Here is a 26,240-nt window from a genome sequence, read left to right as displayed (position 1 = left end):
GGGAAGGACCATGCCCCATCCACCCCAAGCCTTAAAAGCATGGAAATAAGACTTTGAGAAAGACTTGTAGGTTTTAGAACAAATGTTGAAGGAAAGAACACTTACACTCATGGAGGTGAACAGGAAAGGGGATGTTATACAACATTGGTTTATCAAAGGTAGACCGTGCCAGAGTACATTGATATTATTTTTGAGATAAAAAATTTTTATATGCGGGAAATGCAGTAGAGCTAATATATTTGGACTCTAGTTTAGCATTTGACATAATACTACATGAGAAATGAGTAATTACATTAGAAAAGATGGGGATTAGTATAAGAATTGTAAGGTGCGTAAGGAACTGGCTAAAGAGGAGATGACAATGGGTTATGCTGAAAGGTGAACTAGTGGCTGGAGGGAGGTTACTACTGGAGTTCCTCAAGGATCAGTCTTGGGACTGATCTTATTTAATATTTTCATTAATGTCCTTGGCACAAAGGCTGCATCTAACACTTGGAACTAAGGGTGCGATTCCCAGCTCACATAGCTCTCATTGAGCTAGCGTGAGTATTCTATGTGAGCTGGGAATCAGACCCCTGGCTCCAAGAGTAGATGTAACCTGACTGTGCATGTACAAGCCTGAAAGGAAGATGTAGGTGTCTCATGACAGGGCCTGATGCTTCTGAAAGATATCTGACTCGTGTTGTTAGTGCTTGTTGAGTTTTTCACAATATATGTGAGAGCAAGGTCAAGAGACTCTCCGATAGGTTGTAGGCAGAGTGGAGTGACTTTTGGTTTGTTATGAACAGGGAGAGAGCTTCCTCTAATCAATAATCGTCTTCATCACCAGGGGACCCAGAATCACAGATGCCTTGCCTTGTGCACGTTTTGAAAGCAGAGCACAGGGCAGTTAAATGTGGAACTATTAACAGCATGCATTTGCAATTAGAGCTCAGTGCAAGTACATGGATCCTGAGGCCGTTGCCACAGGTATGCCCTGCGTATGGTCTCATGCTGAGGTCTTGGACTTCCCTCTCTCTGGGCAGAGGAGCATGTCCAATCTCATCTCTGTAGTAGTCACCAGGATGCCAAAAGTTACCAGCAGCTAGCGCAGCAAATGGGAGAGAAGGATACTGCTGGGTTGAGTTCCAGAGACATGAATATGACAAAGCCAAAGAGTAGCAGCAGAAGTATAAAAGTACCAAGAAGAACGAGGGCTCTGGTGATGTGTCAAGTGCATGTCCATACAATGAGGAGCTGAGCAAGATTTTTGCCTAAGAATAAGAGCCTGAACAGGAGGAGCACATACTTGGCAGATATGTGCTTTCTGGGGAGCTGAGCTGTGCACTACACCAGGCTACCGCTTCCCGCAGCTCCCATTGGCCGGGAATGGCAAAACACTGACATTGGGAGCTGTGAGTGGCCGTACGTGCGGACGCTCAGGCAAACAAAGCATCTCGCGGCCCGCCAGGGGCTTACCCTGAATGAGTCACATCCCAAGGTTGAGAACCCCTGCACTACACAACCATGCACATTCATTGCATGCATCTCAACTTGTTTGTTCCCCTGGAAGTACTGAAAGTACCCAAGGTCCATTGCCAAGGGGTTGTGGGTGAAAATGGGATGCTTTGAAGCATTGAGAGCTGAGTGATTTTTTGTTGTTGTTGTTGAAAACCATAGTCTATGGAAACAGTCAATAGTAGTGCAAATAATAATAATTGTGTCTTTATCTTCCATTTCAGGGATATGACTCCCATTATTTTAGAGACAAGTATGCTGGCTTTGGTTGGACCCAACTGTGAATGCCAGTTCAGGACAAATTGCTTATAGCAGGGCAGTTACAGCCCAAGGCTGGGGTTCCTTTGCACACCAAGGCAAACCAAACCAGCCAAACAGAGAAGACTTCAGTTTTACTCCACTGGCTAACCACAAATCACACAAGCAATTCCCTTAGACACTCCAGTTTCCCAGTATCATCACCACTGCCACTCATTATGGGGATGAATGGTTATGAAAACCAATACCTCAGTAAAAGAAAAAAGGTTCTCCCGATCCCAAAGGACCAAGCCCCAGACCCAGGTCAATATACAAATCAGATCTTACCCACAAATCACACTATTGCCAATCCTTTAGAATCTAAAGGTTTATTCATAAAAGGAAAAAGATAGAGATGAGAGCTAGAATTGGTTAAATGGAGTTAATTACATACAGTAATAGCAAAGTTCTTGGTTTAGGCTGGTAGCAGTGATGGAATAAACTGCAGGCACAAATCAAGTCTCTAGAGTACATCCACAGCTGGGATGGGTCATTCAGTCCTTTGTTCAGAGCTTCAGTTTGTAGCAAAGTCCCTCCAGAGGTATGAAGCAGGATTGAAGACAAGATGGAGATGAGGCAGCTGCCTTTTATAGTCTTTTCCAGGTGTAAGGACGCCTCTTTGTTCTTACTGTGGAAAATTACAGCAAAATGGAGTTTCGAGTCACACAGGCAAGTCACATGTCCATGCAGGACTCAGTTCTTTACAGGCAGCAGCCATTGCTCACATGCTATCTTGAACATTTCCAGGAAGACTTCTTATGACTCCCAAGATCCATTATCCATTAAGTGTTTCTTGATTGGACACTTCTTGCAAAATCCTTTCTCAAGAAGCTGACCAAATGCTTTACTAAGGCTTCTCAGAATCAAAACACATTGAGATACAAGTACATAGCCAATATTTATAACTTTAATTACAAAAATGATACACACATACAGCTAGCATAATCATAATCAGCAAATAATAACCTTTCCATAGACACCTCACACGACAACCTTTGTACAATATTTGCTGCAAAGATATAACAGTGGTTGCAACAATGATCTATATGGTTACAGGTCATATTAATAACATCACACAAGCAAAGAACAATAGGTAATTTCGGTTGCAATTGTTCCGTCTCTGAACAGAAATTACACCTTTAACAGTGAGTCCACGTCTGGGAGAGGAGGCACACTTTTTAAAGTGAAAACAAAATAGATTATTTCCCCTAATTAATAGTGAATTTTGTCCCAGTGTCCTATATATTTCCAGAAAAAAAAGTTGAGAATACATATCTGTAATTTATGGTAAATTACATAACAGGGAGGGTGAAATTATCCCCCAATCAAACTTTATTAAACCCAGGACCTTCAGAGTTGAGGTTAAACTTAACATGTTTGAATTTATTTTAAGACATAGAAATGCATAGTTAGGGGACCCAGGCAACAACAACTGTCCCCTGTAGTGACACCATGCAATAACCAAATACTTATGACCTAAAGCACTTGTAATCACAGTGTTTTGGGCTTCACAGTTTAGGGAGTGCAATCCAGACCAGTGAGGGGTTGTGTCATCTCACAATGCCTTGTTGCTGTAGCTCCAGACCTGGGCTGCTCACAGCCAGCCAACATGAGCATGCAGGTCACACGCTGAGTGCCTGTGTATAGGACAGCCTTGGTCCAGCAGACCCTGACCCCAGCAGCCTGCCAGCACCACGCCAGCCACTCTGGCTTCCACGAGCCTTAGTTATAACCAGCAGGATGACTCCAATGTACTCCAAGTCCTGAATTTCCCCAAAACTGTGTGCCTATAATGTCCATCCCTCTCCTGGACAGTTCAGAGAAATAATAAGGTTCCTTTGTTCCATTAAGGAGACAAAACACACCAACTTGCCAAATGAACTGGAGATGACATTCACTTTAGTACACTCACAACACTGTTGGTTTAGATTAATAGTAAAACAAGTTTATAAACAAACACAGATAGGATTTCAAGTGAGTTCAAGTATAAGGAAAAAACTTAGAAAGTTAGAAGTAAAACAAAACAAAATACACTTCTAAAAGTCTAAAACTTAATCTAGCAAGGTACAATTTTTGCCTAAGTAGCTTTCTCACCTATATTCAGTTTCCAGAAACATCAATGCCCCCCCCCCCCTTTCCCCAGGTTGAAGGACCATCCTTTTCAGTGTCAGACAACTGGGATAAGGGCGGTCTAGCCTAGTGGCCAGGGTCAGAGCCATAGTCAGTGGTCAGAAGCCAAAGCCCCCGGTAAAACTCAGAGACAGAAACTGGGTACCAGAATGAAGGGTCAAGCTAGAGTCCATAGAGAGGAGCGAAAGCCAAAGGTCAAAACCAGAAGTCAGGAATTGGAGCAGGAAGGGTATCAGGCAAGGATGGGTTCAAGGCAAAGGGCAGAACAGAGGCAAGTTGGGGGGCAAAGCAGGAGCAGGCACAGTGGTGGGCATGATCATTGAGCAGCAAGCAAGCTGCTGCTATTGCTGCTGCCTTAAGAGCTAGGCTGCTGGCCTCTGCAGCCAATCAGGTTGCGTGGTTAATCAGGCAGCCTGCTGCAGGCCAGCTGTGGGGATGAGGCTGCCCAGAGACTAGCTCTGCTGCAGGCCCTGATTCCTGACACTACCGCCCCTTTGAGGGCACTGTCTAGGGGCCACAGGACCTGGCTTCTCAGGGTCAGTGTTGTGGAAGACATGCAGGAGGATCAGGGCATGGATGTGGTCTGTGGGATCCCATGAACACTCATCTGGGCCATGCCCATCCCAGTCAACCAGACAGTGTAGTTTTCCCTGGACTCGACAAGAATCTAGAATCTGCCAAACCATGTTTTCTTCTTGGCCCTGAACTGTTACAGGTGGAGGAATGGGAGCTTGTAGTGGTTTTCTATAGTCACCTTGTCTGGGGCCCGATAGTCAATAAATGGACACAAGCAGCCATGTTTCTTCTTGACTAAAAAAGATTGGAGCACCTGCTGGGGATGTGAATCGGCAGATGAAACCCTTCTGAAGGTTCTCCCACAAATACAGGTGGAGAGCCCAACGTTTGGGTTTGGAGAGGGCAGACATCCAATCGAATAGGGTCTCGGCTTCTCGCTGGAGATTAATTGGGGAATTGTGAATGTGATGTGGGGACAGGATGTCCACATTCCCCTCGTCAAAAACATTAGTCAAGTCACGGTATCTGTGGGAGATCTTGGTCACAGCAGGTGGGGCCATGCAGGGCACTGAGGGTCTTGATGGTTCTCCTGCCTGCAGGTCGGGATCTTCCAGTGGATGACATGAATGACAGACTGCAACGGTGTGTTTCTAGGATCCTGGGAGACAGGATAGCCAACAATGCCTGGAAATAAAATATAGGGTCCTCTTCTGCCAGTGAATCTGAGGGTCATGGGTGGTAAGCCAGGGCATACCTAGGATAATGGGAACATGAGGGGCCCACATTAATCCAAATTGTAGGGTTTCCTGATGCCCCCAGAGGGTGATAACTGTTACTGGCATGACATGGCAGGTTACAGGTCCTGAGGAGAAGAGAGACCCATCAATAGTCTCAACCAGCTCTGGAAGGTCCTTCCATAGGGTGTGAACCACATGCGTCTTAACAAAGTTTACATCCATGAAGATACCTAGAGGCCCCAATTGGGGCATCTAGGGTGATCTTTCATTGTTTACCAGTAGTCAAATTAATAGAGGTGTCCAGAGCTGCGTTGGAAGCTGACTTGGGGTCTCTGTGCTGTGATAATTGTTGTCTGTGGGTGCTGGGAACTGCTGGAGAGGGAAGAAGAACAGTTCAGCCTGGTCCCCACCCCAAGGGCTGGGGATGTGGCATTTCCCAGCCCCGGTTCTACCCAAATCTTTACCGAACACATTAAGGCAAGATGGCCGGGTCCCCACAACATAGGCACAAGACTGAAACCCGGCATTGGTGCTATTCCAAGTCAGAGAAGTGCAAGCAAACCTGGTGGTCTTGCATGAGCTCTGATGCTAGGGAAGACCTGTGTGCCTTGGGTGTCGGAGTCCTGAGGAGTGGTGGCTTCTAGAAAAATTGAGGTACACTCACAACATCACTCTTTGAGGCAATCATAAATTGTGATGCACAATTCAGTCAGGCTGTCAAACTGGATAGAGACTCCACCCAGGCAAGCTCATCCTTAATCTCCTCATTTAACCTCAGGAGCAAATGGTGGCGCTGTGCTGCCTCATTCCACCCAGTGTCAGAAGCCAATGACAAAATTCAGCAGTGTACTTGGCTATGGGCTGATCTCCTGCTGTAAGGCCTGAAGGGCTGCCTTGGTGGTCTGCACGCTGTTGGGGTCACCAAAAATGATGGACATAGTGTGAATGAATTTGTCTAATTGATGCAAGAGGGGGCTGGACTGTTCCAGGAGTGGTAAAGCCCAGGCCAATCCAGCAGCCTCCTATTGCATGGCTAATCCAACAGCCTGCTGCAGGCTAGCTGTGCTGATGAGGCTGCCCAGAGACTAGCTCTGCTGCAGTCCCTGATTCCTGACACTCAGCCTGTAAGAACTCCCCCCTCCTCCATCTGTCCAGTGATGGATGCCAAAAATGGCTTTCTGCTTCTGCTTCTGCTTTTATTTCCTAAACTTCCTTGTTACAAGAGGCAAAATGACCTCCTGCTGTTCTTCCCTTCCTGCGGGCTTTCCATCCTCCTGCTAATTTCTAGGCAAATAGGGCTTCCATTGTTTCTCATGCTACCCTGCTTAATTTACATAAGAGCCAGGTAGAGAGCTGTGACATTTCCGCCTGTCTGGGCAGACTGTAAAGCCCAATATCAAGGGGTATCCATAACTACTTATGTAGTGTTAATATGCACATTTTACAGTGATATTAATCACCAGTGTCATTAGCTTTCAGAAAAGACCTCACTCTATACACCAGGAGTGGCCAATCTTACTGACCCTCTGAGCTGCAAGACATACATGACCTGCCCCATGGGGTGGCGCCTGCTGGGGCACGGGGCACGGGGCTTCTGTCCTGATGCCCCCCAGGGGGCTAAATCTCTTAGAACCCCCTCCCTGAAGGGCCGAAACCCTTTGTCCCACCACCCCACTGCAGGGCAGAAGCCTCAAGCTCCTGCCAGCCCAGTCTGATAGGAGGAGAATGGGGCAGGTGTGTGCGTAGGGGGCTCTTTGCGCCACAAGCTTCTGTCTCCTGCTGGCAGGGGCGGCTCTACGTTTTTTGCCGCCTCAAGCACTGGCGGTCCGCCGGTGCTGTGGTTTTGGCGGCATGCCTGCGGGAGGTCCACTGGTCCGGCGGCTTCGGCGTACCCACCGCGGAATTGCTGCTGAAGCCACGAGACTGGAGGACTTCCCGTGGGCATGCTGCTGAAGGCGTCCTGCCTGCCACCTTCTCAGTGACTGGCAGGCCGCCCCCCCGTGGCTTGCCACCCCAGGCACGCGCTTGGCGTGCTGGTGCCTGGAGCCGCCCCTGCCTGCTGGGTATAGATGCTTGATAGCTTTGTTCATGTGGTATGTAAAAATCGGCCTTCATTGTCTTTGCCTGAAGATTCGGCTGGTCAAAGGATCAAATACACATTTAAAGGTTCACCTCCCCAACAGCTTGAGTCATGCCCCTCCCAGGCACGCCTTCCCCTTACCCTCAGTAGCTCCTCCCTGTGGCTCCCAGCTGTTTGCTGCTGCCTCTCCCCACAGCCACAGTGTCATAACTATAAAGGGAAGGGTAACAGCTCTCCTGTATACAGTGCCATAAAATCCCTCCTGGCCAGAGACTCCAAAATCCTTTTACCTGTAAAGGGTTAAGAAGCTCAGGTAACCTGGCTGACACCTGACTAAAAGGACCAATAAGGGGACAAGATACTTTCAAATCTTGGGGGGGGGGGAGGAGGCTTTTGTTTGTGCTCTTTGTTTTGGGGGTTGTTCGCTCTTGGGACTAAGAGGGACCAGACATCAATCCTGGCTCTCCAAATCTTTCTGAACAAGTCTTTCATATTTCAAACCTGTAAGTAAACAGCCAGGCAAGGCCTGTTAGCTTATCTTTGTTTTCTCAACTTGTAAATGTATTTTTTGCTGGAGTGTTTATCTCTGTTTGCTGTACTTTGAACCTAAGGCTAGAGGGGGGGTCCTCTGAGCTCTTTTAGTTTGATTACCCTGTAAAGTTATTTTCCATCCTGATTTTACAGAGAGGATTTTTACCTTTTTCTTTAATTAAAAGCCTTCTTTTTAAGAACCTGATTGATTTTTCCTTGTTTTAAGATCCAAGGGGTTTGGATCTGTATTCACCAGGGAATTGGTGAAGAGTCTCTCAAGGCTACCCAGGGAAGGGAATTAGCTTTGGGAGTGGTGGCAGCGGACCAGATCTAAGCTGGTAGTTAAGCTTAGAAATTTTCATGCAGGCCCCCACATTTGTACCCTAAAGTTCAAAGTGGGGAAGCAGCCTTGACACACAGTTTGCAGCTTGCCAGCTCCAGGAGCTTCTGCACAGGAAGGGGGCCCAGATGGCAAACCCTGGCATAAATTGGGGAGTGGGGGTTCACATGACCCTGTGTGCCCCCCCCCCAGGAGTCATCTCTGTAGGCCAGAAGGTACCAATAGCTCACCTACTCTGACCTCATATATAATATAAGCTGTAGAATTTCACCCACTTACCCCTGTATTGAGTCCAATAGGTTGTATTTGGCTAAAATATTTCTTCCAGAAAGGCATCCAGTCTGGATTTGAAGCCATCAAAAAATGGAGAATCCACCACTTCCTTTGGTAGTTTGTTCCAATGGTTAACCGCCCTCACTGTTTTCTTGTTTTTGTTTGTTTTTGGTTTTTTTTAAGTGTGCCTTATGTCTCATGTGAGTTTGTCTGGCCTTAACTTCAAGCCATTGGGCTTTGTTAGGCCTTTCTCCACTAGATTAAAGAGCCCATTAGTACCTGCTGTTTCCTCCCCATGTAGGTACTTGGACACTGTAATGAAGTCACATCTTGATCTTATTTTTGCTAAGCTACAAAAAATTGAGCTCTTTCAGTCACTCACTGGCATTTTCTCCAGCCCTCAAATCATTTTTGAGGCTCCTTTCCAGTGTTTCAACAACCTTTTAAAAATATTGACATCAGAACTGGGCACAGCATTCCAGTATCAGTCTCACCATTTTACATTTGTAAAATCACCACTGAGGAAGGCTGAAGAGGGCTGGATTGACATTTCTGATTCTTGTTGTCTTTGTCGGTTGCTCCATATTAAGTGGCAGGACAAGTTCAGCAATGAGGATATTCATAGCTGAACCCAGCAACCGCTTCCATCAGCACTTGTTTGGGTTTGGCGGCTTTCTTGGCATTGACACATTATTAGGATGGGAGATTCACGAATTACAAAAATATGTTTACCAAAGAATGCTGCTACATGGTCAGTGGTCATATGGGAGCCAGACACTTTGGTGGTGCAATAAGAATGAGAATAATGTACATAGATTGGGATTTTATGATGGTCTGGCTGGATTCTCAGGTAGCGATTGGGTGGTGCTTGATCTGCAAGGAGGCTATGTCCATTTGAGATTTGCCATGATGATAATCCAGCACTATTTCTTATACAGATGCTGCCTTAAAATTAACTTGCCCTCTTATGCTCTTTGGTGTCAGGATCTAATAAGCCACCATTTCTGCTTAGTTATGGGGATGTCACTTCACAAAGTGTAACACCAATCACACATCGCTGAGTGATAGCGATACTTAAAACTGTAAGCAAATACTCATCTTTTTGTTTTTTACTTTGGTAGATAAATTAAAGTCAACTCTCTTGGTTAGATACAATAGGAATGATTGTGTATATCTCCAGAACTGATTTAAAAAACAATTGACCAACACAAAAGTATTCTTTCCAGTAAATTTAAAAAGTATGGATTCCATGAATGGACTATAAGGTGGACAGACAGCTAGCAAGATAGTCGGGCTCAACGGATAGTGATAAACGGTGATCTTGCATGCAAGTTAAAAAGGGATTGGATGGATGTACTATAAGATGGATAGAAAGCTGACTAGATTGTCGGGCTCAATCGGTACTGATCAACAGCTCAATGTCTAGTTGGCAGCTGGTATCAAGCAGAGTGCCCAAGGAGCTGGTTTTGTTCAACATCATCATTAAAGATCTGGATGATGGGATGGATTGCACCCTCAGCAAGTTCTCAGATTACACTAAATTGGGGCAAGAGGTAGATATGCTGGAGGGTAAGGATAGGGTCCAGAGTGACCTAGACAAATTGGAGGATTGGGCCAAAAGAAATCTGATGAGGTTCAACAAAGACAAGTGCAGAGTCCTGCATTTAGGATGGAAGAATCCCAGGTACTGGTACAGGCTGGGGACAGACTGACTAAGCAGTAGTTCTGCAGAAAAGGACCTGGGGATTACAGTGGGCAAGAAGCTGGATATGAGTCAGCAGTGTGCCCTTGTTGTCAAGAAGGCTAATGGCATATTGGGTTGCATTAGTAGGAGCATTGCCAGCAGATCAAGGGAAGGGATTCCCCTCTATTCAGCACTGGTGAGGCCACATCTGGAGTATTGTGTCCAGTTTTGGGGTCCCCCACTATAGAAAGCATGTGGACAATTTGGAGAGAGTCCAGCGGAGGGCAACAAAAATGATTAGGGGCTGGGGCACATGACTTATGAGGAGAGGCTGACAGAACTGGGCTTATTTAGTCTGCAGAAGAGAAAAGGTGTGTGTGTGTGTGTGTGGGATTTGACAGAACTGGGCTTATTTAGTCTGCAGAAGAGAAAAGGTGTGTGTGTGTGTGTGTGTGGGATTTGATAGCAGCATTCAACTACCTGAAGGTGGATTCCAAAGAGGATGGAGCTCAGCTGTTCTCAGTGGTGGCAGATGACAGAATAAGGAGCAATGGTCTCAAGTTGCAGTGGGGGAGGTCTAGGTTGGAGATTAGGAAAAACTATTTCACTAGGAGGGTGGTGAACCGCTGGAATGGGTGACCTAGGGAGGTGGTGGAATATCCATCCTTAGAAGTTTTTAAGGCCTGGCTGGACAAAGCCCTGGCTGGGATGATTTAGTCCTTGGGATGATTTGGTCCTGTTTTGAGCAGGGGGTTGGACTAGATGATCTCCTGAGGTCCCTTCCAACTCTGATCTTCTATGATTCCATGAAAAGCATAAAGCCACTGGAGACATTCCCATTAGTGTGAGTTTTTAGAACTGCATGTGAATGCCCAGAGAACCACAGGTTCAAAAAAAGGATAGGTTACACTTAGGAGAACCTATTCTATTTGACTCTGTGTATTTAAAGTCCATCTTAATGTATTTGATATATTTTTGATTTGGAGGATATAGGTATGAATGTATTTAATTAAAATGGCAGAATAACTCCTACATAGGGCATGATCACATAGATAAGAGCCTATTTTAGTATTCTGGAAATAGAATTAAAACTTGTCTCCAGAGAACAACATAGAAAATATTTTTTTCTCTCTTTTCAGGGCACAACATCAGGATGAGTTGCATCCTTCATCTATTTACCTGCTCTGTCAAGCACTGAAGGCTTCAAACTGTAATTTAAAGAAACTAAGGTAAGAAATTACTTCCTTTTTTAAAAATGCCCTTTTTACTGCTGTTATCCCAGAAATGCTGCAGCCAGGCAGCTCTTCACCATAGCTGCTGAGGAATTTGTTTAACTATCCAGTCAATGGGGCAGATTCTGAGTTGGTATAAACTGTCATAGCTTCATTGAAGTCAAATTACACCAGCTGAGTATTTGCTGGAATATCTGTGGGGTTGGCTTATATGGCAGCCTAGCGGTTCAACAACATTAACCCCAATTCCCATCTCAACAGGTAAGCAGGAGAGACAGAGTTAAGCAGTGTGGCTGGGGGTGGTTTAAGGTGAGGAAAGACTCAGGAGATTGGCAAGAAAATTTCAAGTATTTTAATCTTAGGTATTTCTAAGGTGCCCATCACCGTGGTGTCTAAGCCCTGTACCAGTCTATTTGTTTATCATTCATGTATCCTCATTGGATCTCATTTCTCCCTGATCCAAAGGTGGGGTTTTGGGGGGGAGCAAGTGGTGTTTTTTCTCTCTCTCTCTCTCTCTCTCTCTCTCTCTCTCTGTATCATTGTGATGGTTCTCGGGGCACCCAGGACTGAGAGTCACCTTGTTACCCCTTGAATCACTGAAGTCCACAAATCATGGTTTAAAAACTTCAAGTTACAGAAAATTCACCATTTACACTAATTTAAACTGACAAGTGACGATGCTCCATGCTGCAGAGGAAGATGAAAACCCCCACGGTCTCGGCCAATCTGACCCAGGCTAAAATTCCTTCCAAACTCCAAATATGGCAATGAGTTAGACCCTGAGCATGTGGGCAAGACCTGCCTGGCAGATACCTGGGAAAGAATTATCTGAGGTAACTCAGAGCCTTCTCCATCTAGTGTCTCATGTCCGGCCGTTGGGGATTTTTGCTACTGGCAGTCACCAATGGGCCACATACTATTGTAAGCAGTCCCATTATGCCATCCCCTCCAAACCAACCTGATCTCCTTCTTTGAGAAGATAACTGATTTTTTAGACAAAGGAAATGCAGTAAGAGCTAATCTACCTGGATTTCAATAAGGCATTAGATACAGTTCTACATAGGAAATTATTAGTTAAATTGGAGACGATGGGGATTAATATGAGAATTTAAATGTGGATAAGGAATTGGTTAAAGGGATGACCGCAATGGGCCATACTGAAAGGTGAACTGTCAGGCTGGAAGGAGATTATTAGTGGAGATCATAGAAGACTGGGGTTGGAAGCGGCCTCAGGAGGTCATCTAGTCCAATTCCCTGCTCAAAGCAGGACCAAATCATCCCGAGGACTAAATCATCCCAGCCAGGGCTTTGTCAAGTGTGACAGGGTCAGTCCAGATGGCTACAAGAGAGCGGCTACATTAGCTCCAGGTTAAGCAGGTCCCTTTTCCCTGGGTAAGATAACAGGGGCTATTCCAGAACACTCAGGAACTTTCTAGAAGTAATTAAGGCAGGCAGGTAATTAGGACACCTGTAGCCAATTGGGATGTTACTAGAATTAATTAAGGCTAATCAGGACACCTGGTATAAAAAGGCTCTCACTCCAGTTAGTGAGGTGTGCGTAAAGAGCTGGGAGTGAGAGGACATGCTGCTGGAGGACTGAGAAGTACAAGCGTTAACAGACATCAGGAGGAAGGTCCTGTGGTGAGGATAAAGAAGGTATTGGGAGGAGGCCATGGGGAAGTAGCCCAGGGAGTTGTAGCTGTTGCACAGCTGTTCCAGGAGGCACTCTAGACAGCTGCAGTCCACAGGGCCCTGGGCTGGAACCCTGAGCAGAGGGCGGGACCGGGTTCTGCCCAAGCCTCCCAACTCCTGATCAGACACAGGAGGAACTGACCTGGACTGTGGGCCCTACCAGAGGGAAAGGTCTCTGGGCTGTTCCCCAACCCACATGGTGAATCTCTGAGGCAAACAAATCTGCCAATAAGCACAGGACCCACCAAGGTAGAGGAGAAACTTTATCACACAAGCTAGGCCTTAAAAACCTCTAAGGATGGAGATTCCATCACCTCCCTAGGTCACCCATTTCAGTGCTTCAGCACCCTCCTAATGAAATAGTTTTTCCTAATCTCCAACCTAGACCTCCCACACTGCAATTTGAGACCATTGCTCCTTGTTCTGTCATCTGCCACCACTGAGAACAGCTGAGCTCCATCCTCTTTGGAACCCCCCTTTCAGGTAGTTGAAGACTGCTATCAAATCCCCCCTCATTCTTCTCTTCTGCAGACTAAATAAGCCCAGCTCTGTCAGCCTCTCCTCATAAGTCATGTGCCCCAGTCCCCTAATCATTTTTGTTGCCCTCTGCTGGACTCTCTCCAATTTGTCCACATCCTTTCTGTAATGGGGGACCCCAAAATTGGACACAATACTCCAGATGTGGCTTCACCATCCTGAATAGAGGGGAATAATCACTTCCCTCGATCTGCTGGGAATGCTCCTACTAATGCAGCCCAATATGCCGTTAGTCTTCTTGGTAACAAGGCACACTGTTGATTCATATCCAGCTTCTTGCTCACTGTAATCCCCAGGTCCTTTTCTGCAGAACTGCCGCTTAGCCAGTTGTACCAGTGGTTGGGATTCTTCTGTCCTAAATTCAGGACTCTGCACTTGTCTTTTTTAAACCTCATCAGATTTCTTTTGTCCCAATCCTCCAATTTGTCTAGGTCACTGTGGACCCTATCTCTACCTTCCAGCATATCTACCTCTCCCCACAACTTAGTATCATCTGTAAAAATGCTGAGGGTGCAATCCATCCCATCGTCCAGATCATTAATGAAGATGTTGAACATAACCGGCCCCAGGACCGACCCCTGGGGCACTCCGCTTGATATCGGCTGCCAACGAGACAGTGATCTAACCAGCTTTCTATCCACCTTATAGTCTATTCATCCAAGCCATACTTTTCTAACTTGCTGGCAAGAATACTGTGGGAGACGGTATCAGTCTTGGTAACATTTTTATTGTTGACCTTGGCACAAAAAGTGAGAGCGTGCTAATAAAATTTGCAGGTGATACAAAGTTGGGAGGTATTGCCAATACATAGGAGGACTGGACTATCATACAAGAAGTCTGGATGATCCTGTAAAATGGAATAATAGAAACAGGATGAAATTTAATAGTGCAAAATGCTAGGTCAGTCATTTAGGGACTGAGAACAAGAATTTTAGCTATAAGCTGGGGACTTAGCAGTTGGAAGTAACAAAGGAGGAGAAAGACCTGGGTCTATTGTTTGATCACTGTGAGCTGTCAATGTGGTGTAACCATGAAAAAGACTAATGCAGTCCTAGGGTGCATCAGGCGAGGTATTTCCAGTAGAGTCAGGGACGTGTTAGTATCATTATACAAGGCACTGGTGAGACCTCATATGGAATACTGTGTACAATTCTCATCTCCCATGTTTAAAAAAGATGAATTCAAACTGGAACAGGTGCAAATAATGGCTACTTGGATGATCCTTGGAATGGAAAACCTACCTTATGAGAGGAGACTCAGGGAGTGTAGCTTGTATAGCCTAACCAAAAGAAGGCTGAGCAGAGATATGATTGCTCTCTATAAATACATCAGAAGGATAAATGCCAGGGAGGAAAAGGAATTATTTAAGTTAAGTGCCAATGTTGACCCAAGAAGAAATAGATATAAACTGGCCATCAACAAGTTTAGGCTTGAAATTAGGAGGTTTCCAACTATCTGAGGAGTGAAGTTCTGGAATAGCCTTCGAAGGGGAACAGGGGGAGCAAAAACCCTAATTGACTTCAAAACTGAGCTGGATAAGTGTATGGCGGGGGAAGTATGATGGGACTGCCTACAGTGGCATGTGGCCCATTGGGGACTGCCTGTAGCAAAATTCCTCAACTGCGAGACAGTAGATGGGGAGGGTTCTGAGGTACTACATGTCAGAAAATTATTAGGACTTTGCAAAAGTACTTATTAATGTGACTGACAAAGGCCCAGAAAGGAGCTTCTTAAAGCAGCTGTACTTGCAAGGGCATCTATAAATAGTGAAATCAGGGAGCTGAAAGAGAGAGAGTTTGGCTACAATACTACCCATTTCAAAAACAAAGTTTCACAAGCTCAGACAAGAAACAAAAAATGGCCAACCTGACAACAGCATGACAAAGTAATTCTAGAGGACTGATCAGGGGAAAATCCCAGGTGCCCCTAACTGAAGACAATATTGGTGCTAAATATATTGTAACATCACAGGTATTGGAAGGAATGAGGCGAGACCATGTTATATACAATCCAAAATGTGATGAGAGCCCTAACATAGGAGTGTCGTTTTCCCCTGGAGCTGGTGACAGGCTGCACCAGTACCATAAGAATGCTTTGTTTCAGTTTCCCATTCCCTCAGTCTCTCTGATGCCATGACCTCCTGCAGGCCAGCCACTGGGGGAGAGGAAGCTCATTATAATTTAATAATAATAGAGATGAAATTGCTGCACATGGTGGGATTGTATATAAAGGACGCTGTCCTAATACCATACAATATGAAGTGCCATGCATAACCCACAACTGTAAGTGTCAGTATGGGGCTATTTTATCAATTTTCCCAGGGGCCAATACACTGCGCCATCCGCAGGCACTGCCCCTGCTGCTCCTATTGGCCATGGTTCCCATATGTGCGGAGCTCCCTGACAGCCCCTACATGTAGGAGCCAGAGTGGGAACATGCCGGCTGATTCCTGGGAGCCACATGTTGCATAGGCTAGCAGGGAGCCTGCCAGCCCCACTGAGTGACGCCGTTAACCGAGCAGTCAATGGCCCAGTCAGCAGTGTTGACTGGAGCCACCAGTATCCCTTTTCAACAGGGTGTTCCAGTCGAAAATCAAACACCTGGTCACTCTATCAATAGCAGACAGTGACCTAAGTTTGTTCTAAACTGCGCAGCCACAAACAATAAATGGCTGTGCAGCAGCTCCAAAGGGCCACACAGCAAGGGCCTGGAGAGGAGAGAGGTAGGGGGTGCTCGGGAACTGGGGAGGGGAGCAATTTGGGGTGTGCAGGGCTGCCGTGAGCCTGGCCCCAAAGCTACGTGATCTCAGTGTAATGGCAAAACCAGCAGCAATGTTACTGAGCTGGCTCGGTTCCTGTGAGCATGCTCGGTATAGCCTAGATAGGAAAGTCTGCCAGAGAGCTGTTTGCATCACCTCCCCTGGAGCTCCATGCTGCTGGCAGGGAGAGCGGGGCCCCTTCCTCCAGAGCTCTGTGCTGCCGGCGGAGAGAGAGGGGCCCCTTCCCCCGGAGCTCCGTGCTACCAATGGGGAGAGAAGCACCCCTTCCCCCGGAGCTCTATGCTGCTGGTGGGGAGAGGGCTAGGGGGAGTGCTCTAGCCCCAGTTCCAGGGCAAACTGCCTGACGGAGACTGGTTTGTTGTGGCAAGTTATTCATAATGCAAGCAAGGCTGCTGGCAATGGATTTGTTTTTCATGTTTGAAACGCATCTAGAGAGTCTCGTGAGCTGTGAAAACAGATCTAAAAAAGAAGATAACACTATGGGCCTCTGAACCAGACTGACTGTTTCCCCTTAGCACGCTTCATTTTAACTTCTTTGATATATTGCAATATTTCCAGCCTCTAGGAAATCTTAGGAGTATGAGATCCAGCTCCCAGTACGCTTTATTGTTTCTAAATCACAGAAGGGGAAGTTAAAAATGTGAGAAGAGATGGAGAAGAGAAATTGGGCAGTGCGGCTTGCAGTCAGTGGATAAGAACAGCACATTCTGACAGATTTATGTTACCAATTTGCCTGAGGTGTTAGGTGATTAGGCTGAGGCCACCGGATTGTGGGGAGGAGATGAAGGAGCACACCAAGTGACTAAATTTTAAAGCTTTATTAATAAAGTAACAGCGGTGAGTGCGGGGTGCATCCCACATCACTCAAAGAAAGGAAATAAGTGTTAGTGCCCGTGCCCTAACCCACTGTTATACTTACACACGTACAACCCAGGGCTGGCCATGCCCGGGTGTAACGTAAGAAGAGGGGGAAGGGTGGACGAGAGTTTTGTCCTGTGCACAGGCCTTCCAGGGTCCTCTGTTGATTTTTGCCTTGCTTCAGCTTTTGGGAGGGCTTTAAGCCTTAGGATTTTTGGGGGGCATTTTGTTCAGGGACCTTTGTCCCCCATGCTTTTTGTACCAGTCCAAACCGGCTTTCTGTGGCTTCCTCAGCTTTTCCAAAACTACACCGGCTTCAGGGATGCAAAGCCGTTGTTTTCCCCCTCGCTGGCCTTCACTGTTTCACTAGTTTTTTTGCAATCCCCTGCAGTTTTGTTCAGTTTACTGCTCTGTTCTCACGGCTGGTCAGGGTTGGAATTTAGGCCCCCGTCTTTCTTGGCAGGCAGCCAAGAGTCAGTTGTGTTCCATGGCCTTGGGCTGGAGTCAGCGTCTTATCTTCGGACCTAGATGGAGCGTCGAGTTAACCCATTCTCTTCGGCCTTTGCAACCTGCAAAGGAATCTTTCACTCCACACCCACACCTTCAACCCTTCCCGAAATCCTTTCCAGTGCGTCTCAAAGCATCAGCAATATACAGTGTTGGTGTTTACCCAGGGGACCCCCTGGGTAATTTTACTGTGACTGTAACAACATCCTACATTGCCTTTTACCCTAGTTCTGATTTTAAATACCACTAAGGAGCTTTATCAGTGTCCCTGAATTAATTTGCCAATAGCTTTATATTATTTTGCCCATGGCCCTGTATTAATTTGTCAGTGTCAAAGATGATCCCTGTATCTGGCAGTAGTCAAGAGTGTGGGATTTTATTTTTCTCCGTCTGCACGTGTCAAGAAGCTTCCAACCTTTCCTTTCAGATGCAGAGCTAACCACAATTCTGGAGGTCTTTATCCCCTTGAGATTGAATTACTGCAGTGTGCTCTGTTTGGGATCATAAAAGACAATTCAGAAACTTCAGCTAAGTTAGACTGTAGATGCCTATTTATAAACTGGAACATTGATACATTTGTGCTGTATTGTCTGCACTGGCTTCCTACTGGTGTTATGCAAAATTTTGAGGTCCCATTTTCATCTATAAAACCTTAAATGGAATGGGTGATGGCTACCTGAGAAACCACATCCCTTCTGATGCAATATGGCAGCAGATGAATCAGCTGAGGAGCTAACCTAACCCAACCCTCTACCCAGCCCTGAGCCCACACCCCTAAACCCCTCATCCCCAGCACCACCCCAGAGCCCTCACCCCCAGCCAGAGCCCTCATCCCCCCACACCCCAGCCCTCTGTCCTACCCTGAGCCCCTCCCACACTCCGAAACCCTCGGACCCACCCCATTAATTTTGTTATGTGCACCAATATGGAGGTGATTTGTCACACATCACCTCCATATTGGTGCACATAACAAGATTCATTCCACACATGGCGGGGTGGTGGGGGGGGAATAGAGGGAACACTGGTGGTGACAATAGTTGTTTGTAGGTGTTCTAAGTGCTCTTACTGTCCTTCATCAGCCTACAAGATTAAGGATCAGAGTCATAAGTGGAGGCTTAGATTTCCTCTAGTGTTTCTAGGATTCCTCTTTTGTGAATGGGCAGAATTCTCAGAAGGAGGGGGTCATGTTATCCCTGATGGCCACAGAGCTGAAGTGGTAATAACAAAAACATTTTATAAATAGGGGGTAGGAGTCTTTTTGTCTGCATATCTTCTTAAAAATTGCAGACAGAAAAATAGTTCTCAAATCAGTCCCATCTACAAATAACAGGTGTTTTTTGTTTTTTGTTTTTTTTTTTATTTCATGGTACAAGCTCACATTGTTGTATGATTACAGAGTTTTGCTTTAACCAAAGGAAAAAAGTAGGGGAAAATACATACAATCTATCTCCTGGGTCTACGTATTTCCCAAACTTTCAAAAACAGTGCTATTTTGAGTACATAGTTGCATTATCAATCATATTTAGAAGATTTCTGCCACTTTTGGTGAAAATTAAATGTTTTTTATGAGCTGTGACCATTTTTGTGATTTTTTTCTAATTTTTTTCAGATTGGATAACCAATAATGTTTAATTATTAGAGAAAAAACACACCACTTTCACATCTATGTCCACCTTGGTGATGACCGCCAGATATGTGCCTAACATGGTAGCAATAAAGAGTCCTGTGGCACCTTATAGACTAACAGATGTATTAGAGCATAAGCTTTCATGGGTGAATACCCACTTTGTCAGACGCAGTGGGTATTCACCCACAAAAGCTTATGCTCCAATACATCTGTTAGTCTATAAGGTACCACAGGACTCTTAGTCTGGATCTGTAAAAAGCAACAAACACGGCTACCCCTATGATACTTGACACCATGGTAGCAATGAAATTTTTCTAGCTGATGGGTTACCCCTGAGAGCCCCAAATGGGTCTGGGCTGGCAATCTAGTAAAAATAAACAGTTTTCAGTCCTGCTTCAAATCTACATGTAAACTTAATCATGGAGCTGCTAATGCTTTTGCATCCATTCCTGTCTCCGACTGAGTTGATGCTTGCTTTTGGACTGTGTATGCATCTGCTGGGAAATAATCTAATCTAAGTTATTGGGGACACATGGTTTTGATGTATCCACATCTCTTAACAGTACATCATAATATGACACACTAGCAAGCCATACTAGTACAGAAATCCAGATGAAAACAATGAATGTAATTTTGCCCTTGAAATGTCTGGCAAATTTCTAAAATCCTGGAAATGGCACCTGACATTTCAAAAACATCTGAGTCAGTCCAACCTTCCCCCTCCCTGCCCCCACACTCACACACACTAGGGTTCCCTCACTTCTAGCGAACCTATTTTGAATTTTTGTTTTCCCTTCCAACCGCTCTTCAAATGTTTGTTTGGGTCTGGTCTGGTCAGTAGTTAGATCTTTTTGAATTCTTCCAACACACTTTAGCAAATCACAATATGGTATCATGGTGAGAAGCCTCATCAGTAGCTCAGGCCCAAATGTTCAATACCTGATTGGTAGGTAGCTCTTGCTTAAGAGCCTATGAGGGGGGGAAAAAAGAGGTCATGTTGGTTAAAAAATATGGGAGCACTTCTGAAACTGAGAAACACGAGGGACTAAGCACAGCTCTACGCAAGAGAAAGGATGGTCATGTAATTAAATCAAAACTCAGTCTCTCTTTGTAATCTTGGGCAAGTCATTTAATCTCTTATGGGTCTCAAGTCTCCATTTGAAAAATGACAATAATAATATTTCCTTTCCCAACCTTTTGCCTTTGCAGTCTATTTAAATTGTAGGATCCTCAGGGCAGGGACTGTCTGTGTGTATTGTTGCTCTTTCTTCTAGCACCAGTGTCTTGTTCTGACTCCAGCGTTACCCTCAGCCAAGTGGTGGCAGATGTCCTGCACCTTGCAGATCAGAGGAGAAATTGGTGACAGGGATTCTGGGTAAACTCTAAGTGAAACTTGTCATATTTATATTTATTCACCTGTTTTGGAATGAGATGGTGAAACAGCAGAGGCTCCTCTTCCAGAGATCTGAGCCCAGCACCAAATTCCCCAAGAGAAACTGTGCCTCCAGAATGGACTCTAATCAGCACCCAGGGTAAAGAATAAACTCTACTACAGTTGGCACAGCTGCCTCCTTCCCAAAGCTTCCCCCCAACACCACTCCTCATTTGGGGGGTGTCTCTCCTTTTTTTAAATCCCAGTTGGGGTCTCTCTTTTCCTTCATGTGTCTTCTCCCCACTTTGGTGTCTTTTTCTCCTCAACTTCTCACTTGTTTTCCCTCCTTTCTTACCTTTAAGTCTTGTGGAACTCTTCTCTGTTGCTTCATCAAGAACACTGTCGCCCCACCTCCCCTGGCTAGGGCTTATCTCCATAGTTTCCCACATACACCCATGAGTTGTTTTCTTTCGCTGTTCAACTCAAACGTAGAGTCTCTCATCGCACTGGGGTACCTCTCTTCCTGCCTCCAAAATATCTCTGGGCCTCTACCAATCCTGACTGAACCTGCTCCCCCCCCACCCCAGGGAGTGGGGGAGTCTCTCCCTCATACAAATTCAGGGCTCTTTTTCTCTCCGGAACATTGGGACTCCCATCCCCATATTTTCAAGGAAACTGTAGTGATGGAGGAGGCAGAGCTGGTGACAGTTCTGGTGGGTAGTGTGTTTCCACATGTGTGCAAGATTTGGCAGCTGTCATGGGTTCAAAGGGTTCCCTATGAGCCCTGGAGGGAGGGCAGAGTGGCAGTATGTGACAGCCATGGTGGGGGCTGGTTATTGAGATGCACATGGTCATGGCCGGGTTGCTGCCATAGTTCCACACTCCACTAGCTGGAAGTTCCCCAGAAGCCCAGAATCTGCAGGAAAGAACGCAAAATCCAGTAAAAAAAATCTGTTGTAATAACCCCACCAGTGTTTCTGGAACAGGACGTGGTCCCCCTGGTTGTAGGGCTGTTCTCCTCTTTGTCATCCAATCCCCCCAGCATTTGATCCCTGGTCTCAGTGGAAGGTGGGTGTGATGCTGCCAGTGCTGGGCCTCGCAGTTGCCTCCCCGTCCCAGGCCTGAGGCTCAGAGCTAGAGGTAGAGACAGGAGACGTCTGCGTCCTGCAGGGACCTGATCAGTGCCAAGTCCAATCTGATTGGCTGAGAGGTGGGTAGGTGGAACTTAGGGTGCCCAGACAGCTACCCCTTAAATTCTGGTTGGTCAGTGGAAAGGCTGAGGGGCGGTGCTTAGTGATAAAGTCTTATACCAAACCTTAATCCTTATTGGTCAATGGCAGAGGTTTAAGGATTGGGGTGTCTGGGCCATTCACAGTGCTGATTGGTCAAGAGTGAAGTGTAAGGGGTAGGGCTTAGGCAGGAAGTTCTACCCCACACTGGTTCCTCATTGCAATAGGGTGGGGGTTGGGACAGGTGGAGGAGCAGGGCTTCTACTTCATTCTTCAGGTGGATTGGTCAGGGAGACGGGCTGGTGGGCGAGGCTGCCTGGCAGAACAGCTGGACGAGCCCCCTTCACACTGTGATCCCCCTTCCCTGTGTTTCTCTCTCCTGCAGCTTGGGGAGTTGTGGTCTCACAGCCGCTGGCTTTGGGGATCTCGCCACTGTTCTCAGCACCAGCCAGAGCCTGACAGAGCTGGACCTGGGTGCTAATAATCCGGGAGATGCTGGAGTGCGGCGGCTGTGCGAGGGACTGAAACAGCTGAACTGCAAACTGCAGAGTCTGCTGTAAGTAACATTTGTCCTCCTCTCTGTATTTACAGGTGTCCTCTGTGTAAAGTGCTTGACAGTGTGAGAGATGGTGGAGAGAAGGAAAGGATTTCTTTTTCTCTCTGTTCCACTCTGATGTTTCTCGGAGACTGAGAGTCATCTCATTACTGCCTACCCATAGCAAGAGCGGGTCTTACTTGTAGTAGCTGGGTGTCGGCTCCCTGGCACCACCAGCCCTTCACTCACTCAAGCACTGTCCTCTGGGCTTATGCCAGTCCCAGCTTTGCCTTCCAGGCTGAGAAGAGGGACACTGAATCCCTGATTCATTCTCCTGTGATACCCAGCCCATGACTCTGGCTACTCACAGAAGTACGAGAATCTCTGCACCCAAAGATGCCATGTACCCCAGTTTATCAGAGTTACCTTAACCACTGCTCCTGTAAGCCACATAGCACTTGTGAACACTTATAACAAAACAAAAGGAGATTTATTTAAGAAAGAATAAAGATTTATCCAGGAAAGAGAAGGTTTCATAAGAACCAGGATCCAAATATTCAGTACAGCCTCCTGAACGCCGCAAAGGCATTCTTCAGAAAATACAGAGTGCCTTTGCCTACACTCTGTTATACTGAAAACTGTCATATGCTATATCCATAACCAGGGTGATCCCCTGCCTGCTTTTCAATGCCAAGTGGTCTTTGATCCTTTTCCATTGACTGTTCTGGGATGTGTCAAGGACAGACAACTGATTTCTGTAGATATGTTACATGTTATGCTTGATGAATAAATATCTGATAAGATGTGTTTGTTGTATTGAATTTGTCCGGTCTGAGATGAGAGCTGTTTGCAAAGAACAGGGGACTCTTTGCCAAGGGCGCTCTGTGTCACACCAACCCAATTTTCTTTTCTCTTCTTACACCAACTACATCTCATGCTGACCCTGGCTTTGTTCCTGGCAAAGGTTTTAGCAAAGAGCTAATCTTGCATTTTGCTCTGACCAGGGCCAGGCCAAGGCTCAGTCTGATCCCCTCTCAGAAGCAGTTCTACAGCTAAGTTCTAGCTGTTGAACATTCTGCTCCAACGCCCTGGAGTCTGAACCTAGGCATCTCCAGTGGGATTATCCCTCTGAAGCACAGCTGAGACTGTCTGCTACAGGCCATTGGCCTTGGCAGCAACAGCACAAATCCATACCTGTAACTTTGCACAGCCACACACAAACATGCGCACAGCAGTGCACAAGGAATCCCATCACCTCTGGTGTTTAACCTCCTCAGAGGAAATACAATCACATATTTTCCACCACTACATCCCTCTGCACTTTTTAGCACAAGCACTGGCAAAGCAGCTACAGTCATGCAATGAGTCTTCTCCCAGTGCAGCTCCACACTGCCCCTGCCCATCCTTCCATGAGCCCTTTGATAACTCAGAATTACTGGGCTCAACCCAGGGGTATCTGGGTGAAATGTAATGGCCTGTGAAGTGAAGGAAGGCAGACTAGATGAGTTAATGGTCTCTTCTGGCCTTAAACTCTGAAGCTGATTCTGTCACCTCCCAAGCCGCTCACTGGAGTTAATGGGAAAAATTCTTAGTTTTGGTTCAAAAATGGATGAAATATTAAGCAAAATATTCCAGAGATAATTGTTTCTATTTTTCAGCAATATCTGCCACTCCTATCACTGCTGCATGCCAGCCCCAGAGCAGCTGAGGGGAGACTTGTTGGTCTCTGCTCAGGCTGGCCTCAAACAACCCACCCCTCAGATTTACAAAGACACAGTGAACGAGAAATACAATGTTATAGCATTAGAGCTTCAAATACATGTCAACTTAAAAAAATTGTTTGAACTGGGAATTCTTGTGCAAAAACATAAAATGCTACACCAGGTCAGTGCTGACTAACCCCTCATTTATATGCATGAACACACACACCCCACAATGCATAATCACTGCCTGCTGAAAGTATCCACAGTGATTTCCACATTCCTGAGATGTGCTAAAGAGAACACGGAGCAGGGTAATTAGTTAACAAATTAACACCTGGATGAACCCTACCTTCTGCACTTCCCCACCCCAACTAAATCCTCTTTTCCATGATACTCCATCACCCTCTGATTGCTTCCATCCTTCCAGCCCCAAGACACTCCACTACAGCAGGTGAGGAAGAACTTTGGGGAGCATTCTCTGGGCTGCATGGAGAACCCCCAAGGATATTCTTCCTTTGGGCCCAGAGCACTGTCCTCTCTAGCTCCTATAGGAAATTATAGGATAGAGAGAAACTGAGTTTAGCTACTAAACAAACCAAACAACTGAAAAAAAAAAAACAAAATTTAAACAAAGAAGCAAACTCTGGTTAAGAAACTAACGAAAATGATTGAAGAAATGAATTAAAGGAAAAATAATCCAGCTCCTTACTGCTGTGAGCACCAACACCCAAAGCTCCTGGTGCTCTTCATGATCCACTCTGGGCTTCCAGGCCCAGAAATGGTACAGATGGGGGAGTGGCATTAGGAGCTGCTGACCCTCTGTCATGGCATCTACAAGTGTCAGGGTGTTGCTGTTCACAACACATGTGCAGATCCTTGTGCCGGACACAACCATTTAAAGCAGCAAAAAGAGTGACTACGTGCCCAAACACTCTATAAGCCATAGACCTTATGCACCTGCTCCAAGAAGTAGCATGAGGAAGTGTAGGGCAGGTGCAACAACCCACAGGCCCTGCAGCATTTACACAGTGCACTCACAGTGAACGTAGTGCATTGTGTGCACCCAAGATAGAATGGCTAGTGTGGATGCCATCCTCCCTGTGCAAGGAAAAGGCCGGGGTAGAGACCGTCGAATCGTGGAAGTCAACGAATGGCTACGCAGGTGGTGTCGGAGAGAAGGCTTTGGATTCTTCGACCATGGGATGGTGTTCCAAGAAGAAGGAGTGCTAGGCAGAGACGGGCTCCACCTAACGAAGAGAGGGAAGAGCATCTTCGCCAGCAGGCTGGCTAACCTAGTGAGGAGGGCTTTAAACTAGGTTCACCGGGGGAAGGAGACCAAAGCCCTGAGGTAAGTGGGGAAATGGGATCCTGGGAGGAAGCACAAGCAGGAGAGCGCAAGAGGGGAGGACTCCTGTCTCATGCTGAGAAAGAGGGACGATCATTGAGTTATCTTAAGTGCCTATACACAAATGCAAGAAGCCTGGGAAACAAGCAGGGAGAACTGGAAGTCCTGGCACAGTCAGGGAACTATGATGTGATTGGAATAACAGAGACTTGGTGGGATAACTCACATGACTGGAGTACTGTCATGGATGGATATAAACTATTCAGGAAGGACAGGCAGGGCAGAAAAGGTGGGGGAGTTGCGTTGTATGTAAGAGAGGAGTATGACTGCTCAGAGCTCCGGTATGATACTGCAGAAAAACCTGAGAGTCTCTGGATAAAGTTGAGAAGTGGGAGCAACAAGGGTGATGTCGTGGTTGGAGTCAGCTATAGACCACCAGACCAGGGGGATGAGGTGGACGAGGCTTTCTTCTGGCAACTAGCAGAAGTTGCTAGATCGCAGGCCCTGGTTCTCATGGGAGACTTTAATCACCCTGATATCTGCTGGGAGAGCAATACAGCGGTGCACAGGCAATCCAGGAAATTTTTGGAAAGCGTAGGGGACAATTTCCTGGTGCAAGTGCTGGAGGAACCAACTAGGGGCAAAGCTTTTCTTGACCTGCTGCTCACAAACAGGGAAGAACTAGTAGGGGAAGCAAAAGTGGATGGGAACCTGGGAGGCAGTGACCATGAGATGGTCG

The 26,240-nt window shown here is 46.3% G+C and overlaps 1 protein-coding gene across 3 annotated transcripts in view; it reads left to right on the top strand.

The window, feature by feature from the left end:
• The window catches only part of LOC128836348 (NACHT, LRR and PYD domains-containing protein 3-like), a 136,835-nt gene that overhangs the window by 40,376 nt on the left and 70,219 nt on the right, over nt 1-26,240 (top strand). For all 3 annotated transcript variants that reach the window (XM_054026556.1, XM_054026554.1, XM_054026553.1), the window contains exons 5-6: nt 11,225-11,314; nt 22,304-22,474. In XM_054026556.1, the coding sequence (XP_053882531.1) occupies nt 11,225-11,314; nt 22,304-22,474 (261 nt within the window). The remainder of the gene's footprint in view (nt 1-11,224; nt 11,315-22,303; nt 22,475-26,240) is intronic.

The sequence above is a fragment of the Malaclemys terrapin genome, chromosome 4, assembly GCF_027887155.1.
Source record: "Malaclemys terrapin pileata isolate rMalTer1 chromosome 4, rMalTer1.hap1, whole genome shotgun sequence".
NCBI classification, from domain to species: Eukaryota; Metazoa; Chordata; order Testudines; family Emydidae; genus Malaclemys; species Malaclemys terrapin.
The sequence above is the reverse complement of the archived record's forward strand: the minus strand, read 5'-3'. Positions and strand labels throughout refer to the sequence as shown.